This window comes from Bos javanicus, chromosome 6 (genome assembly GCF_032452875.1).
Source record: "Bos javanicus breed banteng chromosome 6, ARS-OSU_banteng_1.0, whole genome shotgun sequence".
Taxonomy (NCBI): domain Eukaryota; kingdom Metazoa; phylum Chordata; class Mammalia; order Artiodactyla; family Bovidae; genus Bos; species Bos javanicus.
Window position 1 is genome coordinate 84,431,946 of NC_083873.1, and position 27,638 is coordinate 84,459,583.

Consider the following 27,638-nt stretch of genomic DNA (forward strand, 5'->3'; position numbering starts at 1 on the left):
TTATGGAAATGGTTTTCATTTTTTAGACTCCTTATCCTGGAATGGAACAGCCTCCACACCATCCTTATTATCAGCACCATGCTCCACCTCCTCAAGCTCATCCCCCTTATTCAGGACATCACCCAGTACCACATGAAGCAAGATACAGAGATAAACGAGTAGTAAGTGCACAAGAAGGCAAAAGCGTGAGGGAACTACTTAGAATTCTGTAGATAATTTAAATGTGGGGGACACTGACTTATTGGAAAAGACCCTGATGCTGGGAAGGATTGAGGGCAAGAGGAAAAGGGCGACAGGATGAGATAGTTGGATGGCATCCTAACTCAACGATCATGAGTTTGAGCAAGCTCTGGGAGATAGTGAAGGTACAGGGAAGCCTGGTGTGCTGCAATCCATGGGGTCAAAAAGAGTCTGACATGATTTAGTGACTGAACAACAACCAGATTATGTTGATTAATAGATAATGGTTTCATATTTCTATTGCAGATTGTTTAGGCTAATCTCTTTGATTATTTAAGTGGATTATTTTTGAGTAAATATTTCTGGGTCTTCAATATAATAGTTGGGCTGAGTTTGTTTATTAAATGCTACACACATGATGACTCTGCTGGGCCACATAAACTTCTTTTTATCTTCCCACATGATAAAGAACATGCATGTCTGAGAACCAGTCAGAGCAGTAGTTTCTTATCTTTGAGATACTTTCATCTGTCATTTATTTCCTTATCTCATGAAGTTATTAAGCCTTCAAAATAAAGTCACACTAGGACCATTAATATTTAGTAAAACAATCTGAGAATTCTAACAAACAGACTTTTGGAGAAGGAAATGGCAACCCACTCCAGTATTCTTGCCTGCAAAAGTCTGTAGACAGAGGAGCCTGGCAGGCTGCATGCAGTTCATGGAGTCACAAAGAGAGTTGGACGTGACTTCACAACTGAATAGCAGTAGACTTTTAGTAGTTTTTTTTTCCCCCCACCACTCAAGTGTACAGCCAATGTATGATGAAATCTTAGTTGAATAGCTAGCTTGTGGTGTTTTTGAAAATGTCTTTTTTAAATGATCACATTACTTTCAAAAAGTTTTTCTGAGACTCTTAAACTATTCTTGTCCTTTTTAACAGGTTGTGCTTCATGCACCATTATATAGTAGCTTTCTGGTTAATACATATGTGTAATATATTTTGTATTTATTTAATCGCTTTTTTTTAATATATGAAAGGTAGTGTGAAAATTTGAATCTTATAAGCTGACTTTTGAAGAAACAAAGTTCACTAAAGATGAGTTGAGAACTGAAAGAGGAACTCTAGAGCAGGGGTCAAACTTAGTAGTAGCCACAGTGACAACCTTGCACCTCACTTAGTTGCTTATCTTACCCTTCACTGTCCTCCTCAGCCTTATGTGTATTATTAGCTCTGTGTGAAATAGACTTCACAGTCTTATTGCAGTACATATTTTTAAAAAATTCTGTCAAATTCCATAAATTGTTAACAATGATTTAGTTTGAAAGAAAATCAGGAATGGAAGAATTCCCAATTTCACCTTTAGAGGGCGCAGTTGATTTGCTTTAGTTTGTAGACTCAAAGGAGGAAAAATTAAGTAGAATCCACCTGTTGCAGAAAAACATTGACATTTAGCATAGGTGGCCCCATGTATTGATGTTATTGATCATGCAGTTGGAGGTCATCATTAGGTGATTATTCGGCATAAATCTTATTAAAGAGATTGGTTAGAGAAATTAAAAACTGACTACAAGAAATGATTTTTTAATGAGATCTGAGTAAATCATCTGTTGTGTCTAATTAGTAAGACATCAGAATCCTTCTTCTAAACAATGTCAAAATTGCTTTCTGTGAATTAATGCATTAGGGTATTTCTTTAGATTCTTCTCTCTACCAGACAATAATTACTGTAAATGGACTCATAAATTCCATTTGATTTTTGACATACCTTATCCATTTCTTACCTTTTCTAGCATGATTATGATATGAGGGTGGATGATTTCCTTCGTCGAACACAGGCTGTTGTCAGTGGCCGGAGAAGTAGACCCCGTGAAAGAGATCGGGAACGAGAACGAGACCGCCCTAGAGATAACAGAAGAGACAGAGAGCGAGATAGAGGACGTGATAGAGAAAGAGAAAGAGAGCGATTATGTGATCGGGACAGAGACCGAGGGGAGAGAGGTAGATATAGGAGATAATGCGCTTTTGGAAGCACTGATTGTTTAAAGATACAGAATCTTGTATTTTTCTTTTTGTGTGTGTTTACAAGTAGTAAATTTATTTTCAACTGTCTACTTAAAGTTCATTGTGTAGAAGGATTTATTATGACCCTCTTTGTTCCAAGCATGCAGTATAATAAGAACTGGAAAAACTCAAATCCTCCAAAAATGCACAGTTGACAATTTGAGTTGACACTTTTATTGGGACAGAATGGAACAGTCCAAGAATGTAGATACTGATTCAGTCTCTGTAAATCTTCATCTGCTTATAGGGTGTTCATCCTAGAGTTATTTTTTGTTCATTTTCTTTCTTTTGGATCTTGATTGATGACTGCCATGATACTTTGCTTTGATGTATTTCTAAATGTAGTTGCACACGGTTCAGTAAAAATAATGCTGCTATCAAGTATGCAAATATTGAAGTATGATGGTTTGACTCTATGGCAGTGTTGTAGCAGCCTCTTGGTTTCTCCCTTTCCCTCTTTTTTTTAATCTTAAAAAAGTCACTTTTTATTTTTCTTCGTCTTCAATGATGAGAGCAATATTAAGAAGACATTGCTATCTAATTTTTAATCTTTTTAGATAGGAAAACTTCTTATGTTCAGTAGCATGGTTGATGCTATTGGTTTAGCCTTCTCCTCCAAACTGTATACATTGGCTTGGAATGTTCACAACCTGCGTGTGTGGCAGCAGAAGATAATTCCCATATTCTACATTGCTACTGTTTTGTATAAAATAAATTGGTAAAGATTGACACTTATCTCTTGTGTTTCTTTCTTGTCTGAACGCAAGTTTGTTTTCTTGTGTATGATGTATGGGTTGGCCAAAAAGTTCATTTGGCCAAATAGTTCATTTGGGTGTTCCATATGATGTTATGGAAAGACCCAAATGAACTTTTTGACCAACCTATTAGTAGACATAAGAGAATGCTTTGTGCTTAGAAATTGTTGGACCCCCATTTGTCTTTTTTGCATATTTTATCGAAAATGGTTAACCTAGGTCAATTATATATAAATGCTTACTTTTGTTTCTAATATAAGAACTAATGGTACATAGTGGAATTTCATTGATATTTGGTTAAGGTATTCATTTGGTAGCATTTTTGGATCTACTTTGGTTACAGGATTATTTTGTTTTTTTCAGGTTTTGTGTTCATCTTTGATAAGTTAGATATTTCGTATTTTACTTTTAAAATACACCTTTAAAATTAACCCTCATTAATCCCTCTCAGTAGTAACAAGCTATATAAAATATAGTTTATAAATAAATAAGTTTATATTTAAAAAAATAAAAGATTAAAAATTTTTTTTCATAAATCCACATGTTTGTTTATTTACTTTTTAGTAAGTTTAAATACTTAAAGGATGCAACATCACACAGGTTCTATGTCCAGTAGCAGGAAGGTTGCTTTGAAATTCGGCACGAACCATGCCACTGTTGCTATGAGCGTGAGTTATCTTTTTCCAGATTACTCTGATTTTGTTAGGTTATCTGCCAGGAGTTACTGTGATGTTCTCTGCTTTGTGCACATAAGCAGATCACTTGCCTAGATAGAATTCATCCCAAGCATATACACCTTCAGTTTTCAGCAGAGCTGTGTGCTCCCTCTGGTTCCACAGACCCCACTTTTAGCCAACAAAAATGGCCTTGTACCACAGCCTTCCAGACATAGCTGTTGTTTTAGACATCCTGCTCCCAGCAGGCCTCCACAGGATCCAAGATGGCTGAAAGAACTGTATTTTAAGTTACCATTTTGGCCTTTGTTATGTTGAATATTTAAATATTTGTGATATTTGCATGTTTGATCACATTTTTTCATTTTCATACACTGTCATAATTCTGTGCTAGATCATGTTCATAATAGTGTCAAAAGAACACAAGAACTTCACTGTTGAATGATTTTTAAAACTGTCAGCTTACTGCTTTCATATTCTCACTGACATTTAGAATATTTTTCCATGCGCTCCAATTAGTATTTAGGTTGGTGCAAAAGTAATTGTGGTTTTGCATTGTTGAACTTTGTCATTTGATATTGAAATATATTCTTAAATAAATGTTATGTTTACATCATTTTAGCACATTTCTTGCCTTATATTTCTGCTGAAGATTTATAGCTGTTTAATTTAAACCAGAGAAATGATGTTAGACAAAAAGCAAATTCAAGCGATTTTCTAATTGGAGTTCAAAATGGTTTTTATGCAACAACCAGCTCTGGTTGGACCAAGAAGCTCCAAAACACTTCCCAAAGCCAAACTTGCACGCCCAAAAGGTCATGGTTACTGGTCGTCTGTTGTCAGTCTGATCCACTACAGCTTTCTGGATCCTGGCAAAACCATTACATCCAAGAATTGTGCTCGGCAGATCGCTGAGCTGCACTGAAAAGGCCCAGTTCTCTCCACAATGTCTGACCGCTCAACCAGTGCTTCAGAAGTTGAAAAAATTGGGCTATGAAGTTTTGCCTCATCCACCGTATTCACCTGACCTCTTGCCAACTACCACCTCTTCAAGCATTTTACAACTTTTTGCAGGGAAAATGCTTCTACAACCAGCAGGAGGTAGAAAATGCTTTCCGAGAGTTCATTGAATCCTGACGCATGGGTTTTTGTGCTACAGGAATAAGCAAACTTGTTCCTCATTGGCAAAAATGTGTTGATTGCAGTGGTTCCTATTTTGATTAATGAAGATGTGTTTGAGTCTAGTTATAATGACTTAAAAATCACAGTCCAAAACCACAATTAACATTTGTACCAGCCTAATAGATATATATTGTTCAGTTGCTCAGTTGTGTCTAGCTCTTTGTGACCCCATGGACTGCAGCACATCAGGCCTCCCTGTCCTTCACCATCTCCTGGAGCTTTCTCAAAAACTCATGTCCATTGAGTTGGTGATAGAATCCATTCATCTCGTCCTCTGTCGTCCCCTTCTCCTCCTGCCTTTCAGTCTTTCAAAAAAAGGATTTATTTTAAATCTCTGCAGTGGGGTTGAGAAGAAAGAACACTTATGTATTAAGAAACCTGGATTCTGAATCAGCATTGCCTTTGATTAAACCAATTGGTAATAAATTTCACTAACATTTTGTTTATATTCACCAGTACATTTTACAAGTTAATATCAGTTCAGTTGCTCAGTCGTGTCTGACTCTTTGCGACCCCGTGGACTGCAGCACGCCAGGCCTCCCTGTCCATCACCAACTCCCGCAGTTGACTCAAACTCAGTGTCCATTGAGTTGGTGATGCCATCCAACTCTCTCTTCCTCTGTCGTCCCCTTCTCCAGTCTTTAATTTTTCCCAGCATCAGGATATGTGTACATATATTTAATTCATTGACCCAACCATCATAAAAAATTTTGCTTCTTTCCATATCAGCTGTATTTTTTATCTCAATCCCTCCACTGAGGAATTGTGACCACTATCTTTAGCTTCAGAAAAAGCTTTGCTTGTCTCTTCATCTTCCTTTACTGCAGATTCTTTTACTTCTCTCTTTGCCAGCACTTTGGCTGTTCTAAATTGCTAGTCTGATGGGATGACATGAACCTTGACCCTCAAACCACCCTACCCATGTCAGTTCATGGTTATCACTAGCACTGAGTTCTACCCCCCTAAATTTTAGGCACCCCTTTGCATCCTGGGGCTTCCCAGGTGGTGACACTGCTGCTGCTAAGTTGCTTCAGTCGTGTCCGACTCTGTGCGACCCCAGAGATGGCAGCCCACCAGGCTGCCCCGTCCCTGGGATTCTCCAGGCGATAACACTGGAGTTGGTTGCCATTTTCTTCTCCAGTGCATGAAAGTGAAAAGTGAATGTGAAGTCGCTCAGTCGTGTCTGACTCCTAGCAACCCCATTGCCTGCAGCCTATCAAGCTCCTCTGTCCATGGGATTTTCCAGGCAAAGAGTACTAGAGTGGGGTGCCATTGCCTTCTCTGCAGGTGGTGCTAGTGGTTAACTCACCTGCCAATGCAGGAGATGTAAGAGACTTAGGTTCGACCCCTGGGTTAGGAAGATACCCTGGAGGAAGGTATGGCAGCCCATTCAGTATTCTTGCCTGGAGAACCCCTTGGACAGAGGACTTTGGCAGGCTATAGTCCATGAAGTTGCAAAGAGTTGGACATGACTGATAGATTTTAACACACAGCATAGCACGCCGCATCCTGAGTCTCAGATTAATCCCTTCTTTCCCTGTCATGTAACTATGATCCTATCTCCTGACTTGGATCAGGGTTCATTGTCCACTCTTAACAGTTACTATTTTCTTTGCCCACCGAGTGACTGGTATGAAGAGTCCAAAATGTGATATTCATAGCTTTATATTTAGTGGTGACTTTACTGTGACCCCTGATAGAACTGTCTTCACTACTGTACCCCCAGAAGCAGAACCTAGAAGAACCTGGGTATTGAGCATTTTCAGGCTTACTCCCCGAACCCAGGTTTCAAGAGTTCCCCATTTTTCTATCTAGACCCTGACTTTGGTAGGAAAACTGTTGAGCTTGAGTTGAGTCTTCTTTGTAGGCTTCTATCTTAGCAATTATATTCTAAGCCTGGTTTTCTGCTCCTGCAGAAGAAAGAGGCTAAACACTGCCAAGGAGAACTTCTGACTTGCACAGCGTATTTTGATTTGATGTCTACTTAAACTGAGTTTGTCATTTATAAGACTTCTAAAACTTTTTGTTTGTTTGTTTTAAAAAAAACCCATGTCACTCTGTAAACTGTATTATTACCAATAGTAATTTCCACATAAGCATTATCTGGTGACTCAGATGGCAAAGAATCTACCTGCAATGCAGGAGACCCGGCTTCCATTCCTGGGTCAGGAAGATCCCCTGGAAAAGGGAATGTCTACCCACTCCAGTATTCTTGCCTGGAGAATTCTGCAGGGAGCCAGCCTGAGGAACTCCACCCGTGGCAAAGGTCATGAGGAAGGAGGCTCAGCATACGCAAAGGCGGGATCGAGCCTCAGGAGTCCCCCTGGAAATTCTCGAGCATCTACCCCCAAAACCAGAGTCTGCCTACTTTACTGCTTTGTGCTCTCACCTACACCTCTGACTTTACGGGGGGCTGTCTCCCACCACCATCTCTCTCCTGAATAGGTTCTTCCGGCCACATGTGATTGTTCAGAGCCTCCCAACTGTGAGAGGCATAAGATGTTCTAAACTGTCTACAGATTCCTTTGAGCAGTTAAAAGATTGATTAGAAATTGTATTGGTGAAGGGTTTTTCACTTGTTGGGCCAATGTTTGCTGCTAAGTTTCCATATCCCTTACCTGCTGTGTCCCTGGCAGTGTATTGATTAATATAATTGGTGTAAGTAGTAGCTTTAATGTTTGTAACCTTGGACCCTTGAGTTAATTCTTTTTATTGTTATGGCCCACCACACCTTTGCCCTGTAGTAATGCAACTTTATCTAATGCTTTTGGAGGGTGGCGCCTGACTAATTACCTTTAGAGAAAAATAAGTTTTCTGAAGAAAGGGTCTTAAAATGTTAACAGGCCTCTGGGCCAGAAGATGATGCAAATCACCTAAACTTGTGCATATGATAAGTTTGCAGGAAGAAAGCCTGGCTTACTGCATGACTCTACCCCTTCCCCCATTATCCTCTATGCATAACGTAAGGTATAAAAACTACTTTGGAAAATAAAGTGCGGGCCTTGTTCACCGAAACTTGGTCTCCCCATGTTGTTCTTTCTCTCACCTTCTGGCTGAATTATTCAGCCTCTTTTCTCCACTGAACTTGCTCACTGAGCTATCCTTATTTAACCACTCTTTATATCCTTAATTAACATTTAATTAAGCAATTGTTTCCTGATCCTCGCCGACACCGTCGCCGCTTTGAATTCCCTGGATCCACCAGGGCTGGACCCCTGCAGAATTCCATGGACAAACGAGCCTGGCAGGCTATAGTCCATGGGTTGCAAAGAGTTGGACATGACTGAGTATCTAACACTTTCACTGTGTACTGTCCATAAATGAATACTTTTTATCTTCTCTACATACCTCACTGGTTGTACGATTCTTATAAATTGTAATGTTGCCAAATGCTAGGATCTCTCAGTGTTGCACATGTCATCAGGAGTGAGATTGTTATTGCTAGTTATCAACGAGTTAGCCAGTTCCCACGTCTTATCGTGCAGGTCTGCTTTTTAGAGCCAGTTCTGGTGCAGCCTATTTCAGTATATTCTCAGAAAACAGAGTCTGAGATAAGGATCAGAAAGCAGTAATTTATTTTGAGCAATCCTAGGGTACAGGAGTAGGGAACAGGAAAGGATGAAACAGGAAGCGAGAAAAGTTAGTACATGTATTACGAAGCTAATTAGCACGTGGAACCTAAGTCCACTGGGACCCAGTAAGAAGCCATGTATAATATACTCACAAATGACCACCTGCACGATGGGAGGGGGCTCCTATTCAACATTCTGCTAGATTATGCTTGTGTGAGATGCGTTCCTTCAGCAGTTGCATGCAGTGGTGGTAAAGAAGCTCTTGTGTAGAAAATGAGAGATCTGTACTATCCAATTGTAACTGAAGAAGCTCCTTGGCACAGCAAAAGCTAGTGAGCAAAATAGGTTTAAAAAGGTAGGAGATAGTACATAGAGGTGTGAAATATACAAGACCCCTCCCTTTTTCCTCATTTCATTTTGTAGTAATTATGAATGAAATTTTTGATGACCTCTGAGGTTACTAAGGAGAAGGCAATGGCACCCCACTCCAGTACTCTTGCCTGGAAAATCCCATGGACGGAGGAGCCTGTTTGGGCTGCAGTCCATGGGGTCACAAAGAGTCAGACATGACTGAGTGACTTCAGTTTCACTTTTCACTTTCATGCATTGGAGAAGGAAATGGCAACAACTCCAGTGTTCTTGCCTGGAGAATCCCAGGGACGGGGGAAGCTGGTGGGCTGCCGTCTCTGGGGTCACACAGAGTCGGACACGACTGAAGTGACTTAGGAGCAGCAGCAGAGGTTACTAAATAAGGTTAAACTTTATTTTTTAAAATTCTCATTTGTTCATTATGTTTATTCTGGTGTGTGTGTGTCTGTGTGTGTGTGTGTGTGTTGTGTGTGCTGGCCTTAATCTGGCATTTTATAAGCTATCCATAAATGTTTTCTGATCTTTGCTTGTCTCTTCGTATTTAAGAATGAGCAATAGATCAAAGAAATCACTGGGAACGCTCTGTACCTGTAAAGGATTTGTTAACTATCTGGCTTTGATTTTTATGCTGAGTGCGTATTACTAGATATGACTCAAGGGAGTTATACGTGCCAGAACGAGAAATGATTTACTTTGATGTGTTACACTGATTTTAGGTACTTTATTTCTCCCTGGACAATTTTTCAATTTCTTTACAAAAGAACTCTAATTCTGGGAGTTGGTGGGTGGGGGTGGAAAATGGGGGTAGGTAGAATGTAGAAACCACAGTGTTAACAGTCTAGCTACAGATTTTTCTGTTTCTAACTTTTTCTACACCAGGATCCAATCCAGGTTCATAGATTGCATTTAGTTGTCACATCTTCTTAGTCTCTTTTAGTCTTAGATAATTAATCTTTTAATCTTAGCATTTAGTTGTTACACCCTTCAGTTCAGTCACTCAGTTGTGTCTGACACTTTGCGACCCCATGAACCGAAACACGCCAGGCCTCCCTGTCCATCACCAACTCCCTGAGTCCACCCAAACCCATGTCCATTGAGTCGGTGATACCATCCAACCATCTCACCCTCTGTCATCCCCTTCTCCTACTGTCTTCAATATTTTCCAGCATCGGGGTCTTTTCCAATGAGTCAGCTCTTTGCATCAGGTGGCCAAAGTATTGGAGTTTCAGCTTTAACATCAGTCCTTCCAGTGAACACCCAGGACTGATCTCCTTTAGGATAGACTGGTTGCATCTCCTTAAAATCCAAGGGACTCTCAAGAGTTTTCTCCAACACCTCAGTTCAAAAGCATCAATTCTTCAGCACTCAGCTTTATAGTCCAGCTCTCACATCCATACATGACTACTGGAAAAACCATAGCCTTGACTAGACGGATCTTTGTTGACAAAGTAATGTCTCTGCTTTTGAATATGCTGTCTAGTTTGGTCATAACTTTTCTTCCAAGGAGTAAGCGTCTTTTAATTTCGTGTCTGCAGTCACCATCTGCAGTGATTTCAGAGCCCAGAAAAATAAAGTCAGCCACTGTTTCCACTGTTGCCCCATGCATTTGCCATGAAGTGATGGGTGTGGATCCCATGATGTTAGTTTTCTGAATGTTGAGCTTTAAGCCAACTTATTCACTCTCCTCTTTCACTTTCATCAAGAGGCTCTTTAGTTCTTCTTCACTTTCTGCCATAAGGGTGGTATCATTTGCATACCTGAGGTTATTGATATTTCTCCTGGCAGTTTTGATTCCAGCTTGTGCTTCCTCCAGCCCAATGTTTCTCATGATGTACTCTGCATATAAGTTAAATAAGCAGGGTGACAATATACAGCCTTGATGTACTCCTTTTCCTGTTTAAACCCAGCCTGTTGTTCCATGTCCAGTTCTAACTGTTGCTTCCTGACCTGCATACAGGTTTCTCAAGAGGCAGGTCAGGTGGTCTGGTATTCCCATCTCTTTCAGAATTTTCCACAGTTTATTGTGATCCACACAATCAAAGGCTTTGGCATAGTCAATAAAGCAGAAATAGATGTTTTTCTGGAACTCTCTTTTTTGATTACTTAAAATTATGTATATATTATTAAACATATGCATTCTAATACTAATGAAATAAAAATTGATGTAATACTATTAATTTCAAACAAGTAGAATGAAAAATAAAAAGTAAAATGTGATAAACAAACATTTCTATGGGTAGAAGTAACTGACTAAGAATTAACACATAAAAATTGTGATATTTTAATGTACTCTTGGAAACTGATAGTCAAGCAAACAAAAATTAGTATGAAACTTGGATTATTTTGAGAAAACAAGTTTCATCCGTTGAATTCTGTAGCTCCATATAGAGTATATACTTTCTTTTAAAGAGCACACACACGAAACATTTGATAAGATTGACCTTGTGCAGGGTCACAAATGAAATCTCAATGAATTCTAAAGTATTTATAGAAACATCTCTGACTTCATTAAAATTTAAAAAATAATTAAAAGGGAATGTCTTATCTGAAAATGCTGTAATTTGAAAAGATGGCATCACTCCAATATTCATAGCAGTATTTAGCAAAGACAAGCAACCTAAATGTCCACTGGAGGATGAATGGATAAAGAAGATGTGGTGTGTGCATGCACACCCACACATACACACATAAATATAGTGGAATATTGCTCAGCCATAAGTGCATGCATGCTCAGTCATATCCTACTCTTTGTGACCCCATCCATCTGTAGCCTGCCACGTTCCTTAGTCCATGGAATTTTCCAGGCAAGAATATTGGAGTCGGTTGCCATTTCCTACTCCAAGGGATCTTCCCAACCCAGGGGTTGAATCTAAGTCTCCTGAATTGGCAGCCAGATTCTCTTACCACTGAGCCACCTGGAAAGCCCCACTCAACCATGAAAAGAATGAAATAATGCCATTTGCAACAATATGGATGGACCTCGAGATTATTGTACTAGGTGAAGTAAGTCAGATAAATATCATTTGATATTGTTTATATGTGGACTCTAAAAAATAATAAAAATTTATTTACAAAACAGAAACAGATTCACATAGAAAAAAAATCTATGGTTACCAAAGTAGAAGTGGGGGAAAGGATAAATTAGGATTTGGGGATTAGCAGATACAAACTACAAGCTGCTATATATAAAATAGATAACAACAAGGTCCTACTATACAGCACAGGGAGCTGTATTCAATATCTTGTAATAAACTAATGGAAAAGAATATATATATATATATCACTTTGCTGTACACCCGAAATTAACATTGTAAATCAACTGTATGTCAATAAATTTTTTTATTTAGAAAGGCATGTTTAGACTGTTCAGAGATGAAAGTGCAGGTAAGAATGGGTTGGGGTGGGAAGTTGACTATAAAGAACCATTAGAAATTCTAGAAATCAGAAATATATTCATTGATTGTATGAACTAAAATGGAACTGAATGGATGAAGAGAAGAATGAGTATGATAAGTTGTAGACAGAATTAGTGAATTTTCTGTTTTTCTGACTGAATCTTAACAGATAGAGCCTCTAGCCTTCACATCAGAGCTCTCCTGATTATCTATGGTGCTTTTAAAGTTCTTGTGTTTCTAATTGTTTTCCTGGCCATACTTACCCATTCTGTGCTACATTGTAGTATTTGTAATCTGATTCAATGTGTTTGCCTTCCTTTTTATTTCATTCTTTCTTGGGTCATGTAACCTGCATGTCCTCATTATGACTGATCAACCCAGCTCCAAAGCTCAACTTCTCTGACCTTGAATTTCTGGTTAATTTTTACCAGTTAATCTGTCTTGTGAGTCTTGTTTCTTTGCCAGTCACTTTCACTCATGGTCATCCATGACTCTGGGATTCTAGATTTTTTGTTTTTACAAATGACAAATTGACCTTTCATACCTTCTCTAAGCCAAGGAAGAGTCAATAGAAAAGCACCACAATAGAAAAGGAGTTCAGTACATACAAAAAAGAGACTTGAATGGATAAAAAACAAGAAAACCAGTATACAAAAAAATGGGTGATCTATATTAATAGAGATTTGCCAGTTAAATCAATAAAATACTGTATTTCCATTTATTTTGGATTGTTTGATTTAATATCCATCATAGAGGAGACACCAATTATCTGGTCACTCTAGTGCTCGTTTGATGGATGTTTGAACAGATTGGTGATGGGTTCAGAGATGAAGGCTTATGTGGGCTTTTAGGGGAGGAAAACTTTCCTTCTCTTCCGGGTTCATTGTCTGATCTAATAATTAAATTTATGTAAGACAGATAAACAGGAAAAAACATTTAATTTTGTATATACGAGAGCCCATAAAAATATGAGACTCAAATGACCAGACAGGCAGATATTATACCTTTTAGACAAATAATACCTTGATGAAGAATTGACAAGGTAAAGGGGTTTGCCCTTGGCATAGCAAATTCATGAAAAAGTAACAAGTTTTGTTTAAATAGTCTTAGCCCTAAATTCCTTATCTCTGTTGATAAGGATGCCTTCCACTCTCCTGGAATAGAGGGTAGCCTCACAGGGCGATTTATTTCCTGCTATCAGTGGGGACAGAGGAAAGTCAGAGTATCCTTATACCAGTTTTCTCCTAAGTAACTTTACTTTCCTAAGTATTTAATTCAAAGTAACATGCCAAAGTGGCATAGTTTGGGATGGCATATTTGGCTCACCTCCAGGTCCAACATAATGGATTTCCCATAACCTAGACTGAGCTAGCTATTACGTAGAAAATCTAGTCTATTCTACCATACATTTGGACATTAAAGAAGAAAGTCATCATTTTTGGTTGATGTAAGAGGAAGATGAAATTTGAATTGGGTTTTGAGAGATAGGCAGGATTTGAAAAGTTGAAAAAAGAGAAAACATTATTCTGGGCATCATTCCAGAAATAAAAGGCAGTATGAATATTTACATGGAAGGTGAATATGAAATGTTTGGAGGCACAGCGAGTAGATCAGTCTGGCTAGAGGAAATGAAGTTGAGGCATACAGTTCAGTTCAGTTCAGTCGCTCAGTCATGTCAGATACAAGATAGGGCCAAAAAGGTAAGAGATAAGGCTAGAGGGCAGGTGTAGAAAGCTTTGTAATCAGTCTGGATTTTATATAACAGATGATAGGATAAACTAGTTAAAACCAGAAATTAAAAGAAATTAGGAAGATTATCTTTTTTTCTTTTTCTGGCTGCACTGAGTCTTTACTGCATGCAGGCTTTCTCTAGTTGAGTCATACAGGGGCTTTATGCCTGGGACAGGTGAGATCTTACTTCCCAGATGAGGGATCGAACACACATCCCTTACATTGGAAGGCAGATTCTTAACCCCTGGACCACCAGGAAGTTCCCAGGAAGAGTAATCTAAAAGAACATTTGAGATTACTTAAGGGCTAGACTTTCTCCATCTCTTGTTTTTTTTCTTCCTCCATTTCCCTACTCCACTTTCAGTTAAAATTCAGTCTCAAAATAATTTTTATTGAATTATAATTAAAATAGATAAATTATTAGTTTCAAGTGTGAAAAAAAAAAAAAAAAGTGACCACCAGGGGTGCTGCAGACCCAAGGGGACCTAACTTTTATTCATCTTTGTCAGGAGCTCTATCTACTACCACTTCTATGAACTTCATTTTAAAGACAAGCTGTGCCTTTTATTTGGCTTCCCAGGTGACACAGTGGTAAAGAATCTGCCTGCCAATGCAGAAGGTACAGGTTCATTCCCTGGATCAGGAAAATCCCCTGGAGAACGAAATGGCCACCCACTCCAGTATTCTTGCTTAGGAAATCCCATGGTCAGAGGAGCCTGGCAGACTACAGTCCATTGGATCACAGAGTCATACATAACTGAGCACCCACACATGCCTCTATTCACCTGAATTTTATTATGATGCTGGGCCCAAGGATGCAAAAACCTTTGGGATGTTAATGAATGAAAAATTTGAAGTACTATTGTCTGTTATACCAGTTTTCAATTTATTGTTTCAACTCCAAATTCAGCTTTGTGATACAGACGTATTGTATTGTGTTTTGCTTTATTATTTATTTATTAATCTGTTTGCTGTAGGTTTGTCATGCTACTACTAAGTCACTTCAGTCGTGTCAGACTCTGTGCGACCCCATAGACGGCAGCCCACCAGGCTCCCCCGTCCCTGGGATTCTCCAGGCAAGAAAACTGGAGTGGGTTGCCAGTTCCTTCTCCAATGCATGAAAGTGAAAAGTGAAAGTGAAGTCGCTCAGTTGTCATGCTGCTGCTGCTGCTGCTAAGTCGCTTCAGTCGTGTCTGACTCTGTGCGACCCCATAGACGGCAGCCCACCAGGCTCCCCCATCCCTAGGATTCTCCAGGCAAGAACACTGGAGTGGGTTGCCATTTCCTTCTCCAAAGCATGAAAGTGAAAAGTGAAAGTGAAGTCGCTCAGTTGTCATAAATGCCCTTAATTATGTTGAATATGCTCCATTGCTCAGTTGTGTCTGACTCTTTTTGCTACCCCATGGACTGTAGCCTGCCAGGCTCCTCTGTTCATGGGATTTTCTCAGCATGAGTACTGAAGTAGGTTGCCATTCCTTCTTCTAGTGGATCTTCCTGACCCAGGGTTCCAACTCGTGTGTCCTGTGTCTCCTGCACTGCAGGCTGATTCTTTATCCCTGAATCACTGGGGAAGCCCCTGTGTTGAAATATGTTTCCTCTGTACCCACTTTGATGAGAGTTTTTGTCATGAAGAGATACTGAATTTTATCAAATTGGTGATATTTGTGTGATTTTTATCTTGCCTTTTGTTACTGTAGTGTATCACATTGATTGACTTTCATATGTTGAGCCATCTTTGTAATCTTAGAATAAATCCAAATTGATCATGGTGTGTGATTTTTTTAATGTATAATTGAGTTCAGTGTACTAATTTTTTTGTTAGCTAATATTTTAAAAGGATTTTTGCATCAATATTCATCAAAGATATTCACCTGTAATTTTCTTTTTTGTTGTAAGTTCAGTTCAGTTCAGTCGCTCAGTTGTGTCCGACTCTTTGCAACCCTATGAATCGCAGCAGGCCTCCCTGTCCATCACCAACTCCCAGAGTTCACTCAGACTCACGTCCATCGAGTCAGTGATGCCATCCAGCCATCTCATCCTCTGTCGTCCCCTTCTCCTCCTGCCCCTAATCCCTCCCAGCATCAGAGTCTTTTCCAATGAGTCAACTCTTCGCATGAGGTGGCCAAAGTACTGGAGTTTCAGCTTTAGCATCATTCCTTCCAAAGAAATCCCAGGGTTGATCTCCTTCAGAATGGACTGGCTGGATTTCCTTGCAGTCCAAGGGACTCTTAAGAGTCTTCTCCAACACCACAGTTCAAAAGCATCAATTTTTCGGCCCTCAGCCTTCTTCACAGTCCAACTTTCACATCCATACATGATACAGGAAAAACCATAGCCGTGACTAGACGGACCTTTTTTGGCAAAGTAATGTCTCTGCTTTTCAATATGCTATCTAAGTTGGTCATAACTTTCCTTCCAAGGAGTAAGTGTCTTTTAATTTCATGGCTGCAGCACCATCTGCAGTGATTTTGGAGCCCCCCCAAAATAAAATTATACATAAATCAGTATTTTAAAAAGTAGAATTAATTACTGAAAGATTTATGAAATTAGAATTTTAAATTGACTATAATCCACCTTATATTTTTAGGTACCATTTTTCTTTGGTTTGATGAACAGAACTGATCATTTCAAGAGGAATATTTAAGTGTTTATCAAGAAATACACAGGATTTTCATCCTTAGAGTTGAGTGGATTAACTAACACAATATATTCAATCAAGATTAAAATTTTGGGTAAAACAGGAAGACACAGTTCTTGTCAAATATGGAGGAAAATCTGGTCACAACTTGATCCATAGTGGTTGAATTAAATGGAATAACACTATCTATCATGTCTGCTAGCCTGAGATCTCCCAGTCTACTTCCTCTTTTTCTTCTTTCCTGTCTTAACAAACTTTTGATAGCAAAGCAAGCAACCTTTTATGAGAAGGAAAATAACAGTTGTCATACAGGCCAGCAGGAACCCAGTCATATCCAGGGAGTGGTACTGGAAGCAGTTGAGGTAGTCAGCTGGCCACAGGTGCTTGGCTCCTTTGTGGCACATGACAAACTCAATCCAGAAGACTGCTCGGTCTAGGAGCTTCATAGGCTGATCACGTAGAATGGTTGATAACCTCATCACATTCTCTGTATACCTAAAGGAAAACCAAAGAGACATTAATTTATACAACAAACCAGAAAAGATAAATGTGTGAAATTTTCATGCAGATGGTATAAATGAATGCCACATAAAGGAAAGAAAATATATTATTTTCCTTAGGGACAATTATAGAGAGCTTATGGGCTAGAATTTGTTAAATGAATAGAATTTCAAGCTAAGAGAGAAAAGATGGGGAAGGAGAAACATTGAAGCCTAAAGAGTAGAATTAGTTAAGTCCCTACGGCAAAGAAAGAGAAAGAAGAGAAGAAATAAATACATGATTTGAGTGTTCAAAGCTGGAATCATCCAATAAAGAATTTTTAATAAGTTTTAAAATGCTGTCATAACCCAGAGATACCTGGTATATCTATGATGAGGTTCAGAGATACATTCAGGCAGGGATGAGGAGGAGTAGCCCAGAAATTGATGATGATCTTTTATTAGTGAAGTAACAGTTAAAAGTGTGGCAGTGAATTGCCTTGGTTTGAATCCTGACTCTGACACTTATTTGCTGCCTGTTTTTCATTCTTCCTAGTTCACAGTTTTTTATTGTGAAATGGAATGAATGGAAATAGTACCTTATCTGATTATTTTGAAGAATAATGTATTGATTCTTAGAGGCATTCCTAGCATAAAGTAAGCTCTCAGCAAATGTTTGCTAATATTGTTTTCCTTGTTAGTTATTTTAGAATCTGGAGAAAGCTCAACATTTCACTTTCAGGCTTTACAGTTACATTTATTTCTACAGTTGAAATGATGATGGACTAACAGTCAAGAAAGAAGGAGGAATAAAGAAATTCAGGAGCTCTGAATCACAAAGTGCTACAACATGGCACTGTAGCGATAATTATTGAGGTAACTTCTCTCCCTGTTCTGTACAAAACATATGGGGAGCACTGGGTTTTTGAGAAAAGGTCAGTAATCCAGACACATTTTTGTTATACTCTAGGGAAAGACTATAATGAAAAAGTTACTTAGTATGTGCCAAAAGACTTAGTACACCTTGTAGAGTTTCATAAACATTCAATATATATCTGGTAATAAATTATTTTCATTTTTGGACAGCAACTTTACAATACTAAAGATTAAGAAATGTATAAAGATACTAGAGAGATGTACTTTTACATAAAAACCACCAAATGAAGCCTATAGCTCTTAAAAAAGAAGAAACTGTGATTCTTATGGTACTCATTTATTGTATTTGTGCTAAAATAAAAATAATACTACTTTTAAAACAAAATTGTCCACTGTCACTGTGCTATTATTATCAATATATTCTCAAAATGTTTTCTTTCCAAAGTTACCATGAAGCAAAAGGGGGAAGATATATACATCATAGTTATGATATTAATAATAATAATATTGAAATTAATGCATATCCTGAAATAATTTGGAAATCTAATATTCCTGGTTTAAGAAAATTTGGCTTTTCTACAGGAATGTCCCAATGTATATCTTCTAAATCAATTGCATTATGATTTTACATTCTTCTAAATAACATAACAACCAAAAGAACTAAGAATATACCTATATTTATAAGTGATTCCTCTCATTCTAATGAGTAACTCTTCCAAAATTGTTCCACTATCCCTAAACCTGAGATAAACCTTTTCCCTAAAAACCACAGAGAAAAAACTCAATGTGACACTCAAAATGGTTACTGATGACTGTTTTAAAAGTGTTGAACAATCTTACTCCTCATTGTGTTTATATGAAGACTCATTTGTCTTCATATGAGAACTTCTCTAGGAAGAGTAGAAAAACAAAACTATACTTAAAAAGGATTATTAATGACTTGCTTCAAAGCATTGAGCAAATCTGTCCTTAATATTTTCCAAGTCCAATCTGACGGCTGCTCCCTTGGCCTTCATATGAGTGATGTTATCATGTTGATCAGCAAACAAAGGAAGGCCCACCATAGGGATCCCATGGTAGATCACCTTGTAAATGCCATTGGTTGCACCACGAGTTATGAAAGCTTTGGTTTTTGGATGGCCTAGGGTTGAGTGAATTTCAGTAGAATTATTAACTTTAAGTCTTAGAAATAAAATGAAAAATGGATATTATAAGGCACTGAAAGAAGCAGTGTCTTTTAGATAACAGATGATGATACATGGGAAACTGCATTTAAACTGCTTTCAGAACTCAGAGCAAGAATCCATTAAGTCTGCTGAAGAGGTAAGTGAAGACTTTCTGAAAAGAGTGCTTCGTCACTTTAATTCCACAAGTGAATCCAAGATTGGCAGGTGAAGAAATGGAAAGAACAGTCTGGATAAAAGGAAGCACATGAACAAAAAAAAACAGGGAAGGGCATGTCAGAAATATTCTCTCTTAAAGAAATACTGAAGCTATTTATTCAGATAAGAAGGGAGTCAAGGCAACAGGAAGCATAATTGTAGTGGGAATGCAAGCAGAGGGAGGAAAAACCAAATTTTATCATGAAATGTGACATGGAATGCCCACATTTTATGTACTTATTACTGTTTCTATGCAGCCATGACCTTTCACACATAATGGCATAGACAAATGAGATTTTCAATGACAAGTATAAATATTTGAGAAATCATTAGGTGGTCTTCACTCTAGTGCAAAAACAGTCACAGATTACTAATAACTTGCAATTTACTTTATTTCATATACTAGCTCTCAAATTTAATAGTTACTGGTTTATTTCTTTTTGACTGTTATAGAAGGGAGCTAACTTATATCCACTTAATATAACTCATTATTTCATTAGAGTTTTTATTTTTTTATTTACAGAAAGGAAACTGCATACAATCATGCATGCAATGAGAAATATTTTTACAAATTGATGTAATTGTGTTCAATTCTTTGTGACTCCATGGACTGTAGCCCACCAGGCTCCTCTCTCCATGGGTTTCTCCCAGCAAGAATACTGGAGTGGGTTGCCATTTCCTTCTCCAGGGGATCTTCTTGACCCAGGGATCGAATCCAGGTCTTCTGCACTGCAGGCAGATTCTTTACCATCTGAGCTATAGGGAAGTCTCTAATTTATCAATAATCAATTTAACTTATGCTGCATAGGAAGTATAAGTTCTTTGAGATTGCAAATTGTTAAGCCCTACTTCCAACAAATATGGCAACTGGTAGTATCTTACATGAATCCAGAGTATTAGCACTATTACTAGTTTCAAAATTATTTGAATTTAGAAAAGAAAACCATGTTACTACTTTTAAATATCAATAAGGCTGTTGAAAAAGTTCCAAAATGATGTTGCTAAAATTTATTGAATCAGTCCTGAACATTTTGACAATGAGGCACAAAGCATTGACAGCACTGATTAATGTGGTTTGCTTGCCCAGAATCAAAATAAGATAACCAACTTTGATTCCCAAGCAATTCCTTTAACGGTATTTTAATTTACTAGCATTTGACTTCTACTTGTCATGTGAATGTAAAATAACTCTAAGTTCTCAGCAAAAAATTAGTGTAGGTGCTTAGAAGAAGACTGTAATATCAGATAGCAAACTAAAAAGTAGTTCACAAATTTCCAAAACGATATTTAACATAGTAGAAGATAACAGCCAAGGGTATTTTACATAGTAGAAAATAGATTACTACTATATTTTATGGAGGAGGAAGCAACTGAATCTTTTCCATGCCAGTCTTCCTCATACTTGACATCTTCTTACAGCCTCTTTTCCTTCCTCAATTTGGAGGAGAAACAGAGTCCACTAGGAGTCAGACTTTACAATGGGCAGGGTTCATTCTAAGGGCAGGACCCCATCTTCACACTTTGGTCTTTGATCTGACAGGGCCCAGTCAAACAGGGATGTTGATGTTTCTCTTTCTCTAAATCACTGTGGCTGGTTGGATGTCTGGAGGCAGTTTGGGGGGCCCTGACCATCCTTTCTCTATCTAGGTAGTTCCCTTGAAAAGCACACTGAATAGCACACTAAAATTTAGAGGAAATAAAAGGGGCCAGGATTACCTCGCAAGTATACATTGCATGGCACATTTCAGGCTTTTATCAAAATTAACATTATTGTGCTACTATGCTTACTGGATCATCAAAAAAGCAAGAGAGTTCCAGAAAAACATCTATTTCTGCTTTATGGACTATGTCAATGCCTTTGACTGGATTACAATAAATTGAGGAAAATTCTGAAAGAGATGGGAATACCAGACCACCTGACCTGCCTCTTGAGAAACCTGTATGCAGGTCAGGAAGCAACAGCTAGAACTGGACATGGAACAACAGACTGGTTCCAAATAGGAAAAGGAGTAGGTCAAGGCTGTATATTGTCACCCTGCTTATTTAACTTATATGCAGAGTACATCATGAGAAATGCTGGGCTGGAGGAAGACAAACTGAAATCAAGATTGCCGGACGAAATATCAATAACCTCAGGTATGCAGATGGTACCACCCTTATGGCAGAAAGTGAAGAGGAACTAAAGAGCCTCTTGATGAAAGTGAAAGAAGAGAGTGAAAAAGTTGGCTTAAAGCTCAACATTCAGAAAACTAAGATCATGGCATCCAGTCCCATCACTTCATGGCAAATACATGGGGAAACAGTGGAAACAGTGGCTGACTTTATTTTTCCGGGCTCTGAAATCACTGTAGATGTTGATTGCAGACATGAAATTAAAAGACACTACTCCTTGGAAGGAAAGTTATGACAACCTAGACAGCATATTCAAAAGCAGAGACATTACTTTGTCAACAAAGGTCCGTCTAGTCAAGGCTATGGTTTTTCCAGTAGTCGTGTATGGATGTGAGAGTTGGACTATAAAGAAAGCTGAGTGCTGAAGAATTGATGCTTTTTTAAAATTTAATTTTATTTTATTTTTAAACTTTACATAATTGTATTAGTTTTGCCAAATATCAAAATGAATCTGCCACAGGTATACATGTGTTCCCCATCCTGAACCCTCCGCCCTCCTCCCTCCCCATACCATCCCTCTGGGAATTTATGCTTTTGAACTGTGGTGTTGGAGAACACTCTTAAACACCAATACAGTATACTAACGCATATATATGGAATTTAGAAAGATGGTAACAATAACCCTGTGTACGAGACAGCAAAAGAGACACCAATGTATAGATCAGTCTTATGGACTCTGTGGAGAGGGAGAGGGTGGGGAGATTTGGGAGAATAGCATTGAAACATGTATAATATCATGTATGAAACGAGTCGCCAGTCCAGGTTCGATGCAGGGTACTGGATGCTTGGGGCTGGTGTACTGGGACGACCCAGAGGGAGGGTAGGGGAGGGAGGAGGGAGGAGGGTTCAGGATGGGGAACGCGGGTATGTATACTTGTGGCAGATTCATTTCGATATTTGGCAAAACTAATACAATATTGTAAAGTTTAAAAAAAAAAAAAAAAGAGTCCCTTGGACTGCAAGGAGATCCAATCAGTCCATCCTAAAGGAAATTAGTACTGGGTGTTCATTGGAAGGACTGATGTTGAAGCTGAAACTCCAATAGTTTGGCCACCTGATACAAAGAGCTGACTCATTTGAAAAGACCCCGATGTTGGGAAATATTGAAGGCGGGAGGACAAGGGGATGACAGACGATGAGATGGTTGGATGGCATCACCAACTCAATGGACATGGGTTTGGGTGGACTCTGGGAGTTGGTGATGGACAGGGAGGCCTGGCGTGCTGCAGTTCATGGGATCACAAAGAGTCAGACATGACTGAGCGACTGAACTGACTGATGTTTACTGTTAAAATTTAACTCCTGAGAACATCTGTATGTGTACTGTATCCTCTGGAGTCCTTCAAGGTAAAGGAGTAAATAACAGGGCATAATTTGACAATTTCTGTACCTGCCCACACTACTATTATAATACCAGAATTCACAATGCATCTCTTAAATATACTTCTTTCTTATCACAATATTACTTCAAAATTCTCATCAATCAAAGGCACGCTGTGCTACTTTAGCACCTGCTGTGTATATTTTGGTTTTTATATATATATATATGAGGGGCTTCCATGCTGGCTCAATGGTAAAGAATCCGCTTGCAATGCAGGAGACACAGTTCACTTCCTGGGTTGGGAAGATCCTGTGGAGAAGAAAATGGCAGTCCACTTTATTATTCTTGCCTGGGAAATCCAACAAACATAGAAGCCTGGCAGGCTACAGTCCATGGGGCCACAAAAGAGTTGGATACAACTTAGTGACTAAGCAATAGCAACAACATAAATATTTGAGATAAGCTGAAGCTATTAAAATGGTTTATCTTTCTTACAGAAGATGTCTAAAATCTGACCTTTTATAGAGTGTGACCAAGTTATTAAATATTTATTTATGTATTTATTTTAATTAGAGGCTAATTACTTTACAATATTGTATTGGTTTTGCCATACATCAACATGAATCCGCCACGGGTGTACAACGTGTTCCCAATCCTGAACCCCCCTCCCACCTCCCTCCCCATAAAGAAAAACACCAACTTATTAAATGTTAATAGTTGCCCACTGGTTAAGTTACTGTGCATACCTTTTGTGGAATCTGGGCAAGGGCTGATGCAATAATATTAGCTCTTTCTTCTGACATGTTAGAAGTTTTCTTCTAACAATTGACCGCAAAGAAAACACCACAATACCATTTTCTCCAGAGGTCTGCACAAGCTCTTTAATTTCCCGTGAAAAAAAGCATTTGCTCCATCACAAAAGAGCAACAGCATACGAAACATTTGTTGAAGGATGACTACAAACAGCTAAAGAGAAAATCTGATATTTTGAGGAATTATTAGAGTTGTGGCTGTTTTTCAAAATATTGTGGTAAAATACATATAAAGCTTACCACCTTAATTACTCCTAAGTGTATAACTTAGTAAAGTATATTCATATTCTGCAACCAATCTCCAGAACTTTCTCATCTGGCAAAAGTGGTAGTCTATGTCCATTAAGAAACTCTATTTTCTTCTTTCCCCAGCCCCTGGCAACCTTCATTCTTCTCTATGTTTCTACTAATTTTACTAGTCTGGATACCTCATATCAGTTGAGTTTTACAGTATTTGTTTTTTTTGTGATTTACTTATTTCACTCATGTAAGATTCTTCATTGTGACAAATGTCAAAATTTTCTTTTAAAACCTGAGTAATATTTCATTGTTTGTAGATACCACATTTTGTTTATGGATTTATCTGTTGATGGACACTTTGGTTGCTTCAGCCTCTTGGCTGTTGTGAATAGTGCTTTCGTGAATGTGGTGTGCAAATAGATCTTGGGATCCTAATATCAATTCCTTTGGATACATGCCCAGAAGAGGAATTTATGGACCTTAATTATATTTTCAAATTTTTGAAGAATATCCAAATTGTCTTCAGTAATAGCTGTCTTTTAAGACTTCACTCCTTAGGTCCTTGAGAAGGATATGTGTGATTTGAAGACAGTTTTTTCTATTAGGTATATTTGTGGGAATGTTTGTGTGTGTGTGTGTGTGTAAGCAAGAAATGAGATAAAGCCAGTACACATAGTAATGAGGGGATAATATAAGCTTAACACGATTATGCTTAGACTCTTTATCAGTAATGTTATCAATTACTAACATAGATTCTTAGCAGGAGGGATGACCACAGGATCTTAAGTCACCTTTAATTCTCTCTCTCTCTCTTTTTTTTTAGAACATTCTAAAGCCTTTATTAGTATCAGGTAGATTATTTCATTATAACACTTGTTAACTTTGAGACAGCCATTGAAATAACTTACTGGCAGTTACCTAAGGCCCCTAGGAGCAAAATCTCAGTTTGGGGTTGGGTAGATAAATATCATGTGATTAATGTGCCCCAATTAAAGGGGCAAAGCTACTGTACAGTAGGTCTCCGTACATATCTTAAGTACACAGGTGCCTTGCAAACCTGAAATGCACAAGACCTCCTTTTATATAGTTTGATATTTATAATACATGAATACAACTGAGTTTCTCTGGTGGCATTTGCCACTGGAAGTTGAAGCATTTTAAAAGGTTTGTCATTATGTAATGATGGTGCCTAAAACCTCTATTTTTATGGTATTTTTGTGAATTGCTAGGTTTTATACATATTTTCAAACATACAATTCAAACACCTTTTAATTCTAATGACATTAATTATAGAAAATTGTAAAAGTAAATTCAGAGTACTAAAATAAGCAAATGAAATACCTTTTCCAGTTTCGAATTTTCAAATTAGGAATGTCTCTTCCGAACACTCATTTTTTTTTTCTTTTTAGGGATGGGAGGGGGCAAAATTGAGAGGATTAGTGTAAAGAAAAGCCATCTTTTCAATGTAATCTTTACAAAATGACATACACCTCTATATTTGAGCATATAAACCTTGTATAGGAGAATTTTAAACATTTCAAAGTTAAATCTAAAACATTCAAGCATGACATCATAAAAATATTCAAAATAACTTGATTTGGGTTACTATATAATTCCATAAAGCTAAAGTTACATTTAGGTATAAACCTTCGGTAAATATGGCAACAGCAACCATCAAAAGCATATTTGCCAGCAGTTTCCCATACCTCTGTATAAAATAGTATTCCAAAGAAGCACGACCTAGCAGAATTACCCATTCTTCCTAAGACTTTCATCACTGGTATCACCCTATACCCCACTTCTGTTGGGTGAAGGGCAAATTATCATGAGAGGGTTTTTTCCGTTTTTTAAAAAAGATGAGTAGAAACCAAGGAAGAAAATTTTAAAACATAGGTTTAAGATTTATCTGCAGATGAGTCAAAACGCCCCAACTTGTCTACATTTTAATAAATGTCAGGCAAATTGAAGTAGTTTCTGTCCCAGTAGCTGCCTGAATAAAGCCAGTCCTGGGCTCCGCTGTAGGGATTAGGGCCTTGATGGAACCACCTCGTCTTCCAGTCCTCCTCCAACTTGGACCTGTTCTTGCGGGCCGCTCTCTGTTTCTCCTCGAGTTGCTTTTTTTCTTCACTAGCTTGATCTATCTCCCCGTTCTCCATGGCTCTGATGTCAGGCCGCAGCTTGCAGTCTGTCTTAGGAATCACGCTCTCCATCTCCTTGTCTACTTCATTCAAAACCATTGCAAAGCTAGTAAAATTGTACATCTGGGCTGAGTTCGGAGGCCGCGGGGCTATTCGCCACAGGAGAACGCTCCTGGGGATGATGAACACGCTCTCAGAATCCGGCATTGGCATTTCATCCGACTCCTCAGAAGCGCTCACCTGTTTGCTGTTTTTCTTCTCTTCAGTATTTTTCTTATCATTTTTTTTTTGTAAGCATCAAACGTGGCTGGGTCAACACTGTACAAACATTCTGTCCATTTCCCGTAGAGGGCACGGAGCTTCTTTTTGCTTTTATCTTGAATGTAGCCTTCAACTTTGTGTAATTCTTTACCAAAAAGGCTGCACGGCTTAAAATTCAACACACATTTGTCCCCAGTCTTGTGGTTTGTGATCTCCACGTTGCCGTACTGCTCAATCCAGAGCTTTCCCACGATGATGTTGTGCACACAGCACGTAGGATTCGTCCACGTATATGCTTCATTGTGTTCAAGAAGCTCCAACGTGATAGTTCCTTTGGGTTCTGCTTCTACGCTCTTCCCCCAGAACTTCAGTTTGGGATAGATTGAGCCATGAAAGATGAAATCATTGTTTAATCCTTCAGCATGAAATGCACTAATGGGTGGGTGATGGCTGACCTGCTCAGAGATGAGTCTGAAACCAAGGTCATCTCGAACTAACTCGTAAGTCTCTCCCAGGAGTGGGTTGAAAGGCTTTCCAGTGCGTTCCCACTGCGAGGCAACAGCGGAGACAGCAAATGCAGCCACACACTGCATCCCTTCCACAGGATCAGCGAGCGAACTGGCCTTGTGGATGAGGTATGTATGCTCCATATAGTCAGTGAGTCGCTGGAGGAAGCTCAAAGGCTCATTAAATACAACTGGCATGGTGATCTTGGAGAGTTCCATTCCGATGCATTTTCTGAGGATGCTCCAGATACTGAAGTCATTTCTGGAAAACATACGGGAAGGCAGGCTTGTTCTGACAGTGCATCATAGAACTCGTCCTCACTAAAGATGCTCAGAGGCGGGGAACCTTTAACCAGAGACTGCTCTAATTCGTGATGTTCAGTGGCTACAGTCGCCAGCGCTTCTGATAAAATTTTGTTTTTTTCTTGTTCCTGTTCCAATTTAAAATTCCTCACTTGGGCCGGGGTCGGGGCTCCCCCCGGCGGCGCGCTCCGCCCGGCGCAGCTCGCAGCTCTCGCAAGAACGCGCTCGACCTGTCCCTCCGCCTCCTCTCCAGCCCAGCTGCGAGGCGCGATCCAGGGCGGCACCGCAAGGGCTCTCTAAGTCACCTTCGCGCGGCCCGCCCCCGGCTCCCGGCGAGGTCGAGCAGGGAGAGAGGCGCGGCCCAGGACTAGCGCCCGGGCCGCCCGAGGTCCGCGCTGGCCCTTCGGCCGCACCGCCGCCCTCCGGGGCTACAGCCGGCGAATGAATCTAATTCTTTATTGTTGTAGTTCTACTACATTATCTGTTTACTCCAGTCAGACTTTATAGGGAATTATTTTAGCTTAGTCATTACTGTTTCACTTCTCTATGAGCATTAAGAAAGAATTATAATATAAATGACTTTATCA

The 27,638-nt window shown here is 38.8% G+C and overlaps 2 protein-coding genes and 1 pseudogene across 8 annotated transcripts in view; 1 reads left to right on the forward strand and 2 right to left on the reverse strand.

Annotated features, from left to right (window-relative positions):
- The window catches only part of YTHDC1 (YTH N6-methyladenosine RNA binding protein C1), a 38,241-nt gene extending 35,261 nt beyond the window's left edge, over positions 1-2,980 (forward strand). For all 7 annotated transcript variants that reach the window (XM_061420335.1, XM_061420334.1, XM_061420336.1 and 4 more), the window contains 2 exons: positions 27-161; positions 1,975-2,980. In XM_061420335.1, the coding sequence (XP_061276319.1) occupies positions 27-161; positions 1,975-2,199 (360 nt within the window). In that variant the 3' untranslated portion in view covers positions 2,200-2,980. The remainder of the gene's footprint in view (positions 1-26; positions 162-1,974) is intronic.
- Positions 2,981-3,569: 589 nt separating this feature from the next.
- Positions 3,570-3,890, reverse strand: LOC133249615 (large ribosomal subunit protein eL33-like; annotated as a pseudogene).
- A 20,765-nt stretch (positions 3,891-24,655) lies between these two features.
- On the reverse strand, positions 24,656-27,123 carry LOC133249637 (oxysterol-binding protein-related protein 1-like). The gene is given in 2 exon segments (XM_061420369.1): positions 24,656-26,269; positions 26,272-27,123. Coding segments are annotated over 2 exon segments (1,233 nt in total). The 5' UTR covers positions 27,022-27,123; the 3' UTR covers positions 24,656-25,786.
- Between the last annotated feature and the right edge of the window lie 515 nt (positions 27,124-27,638).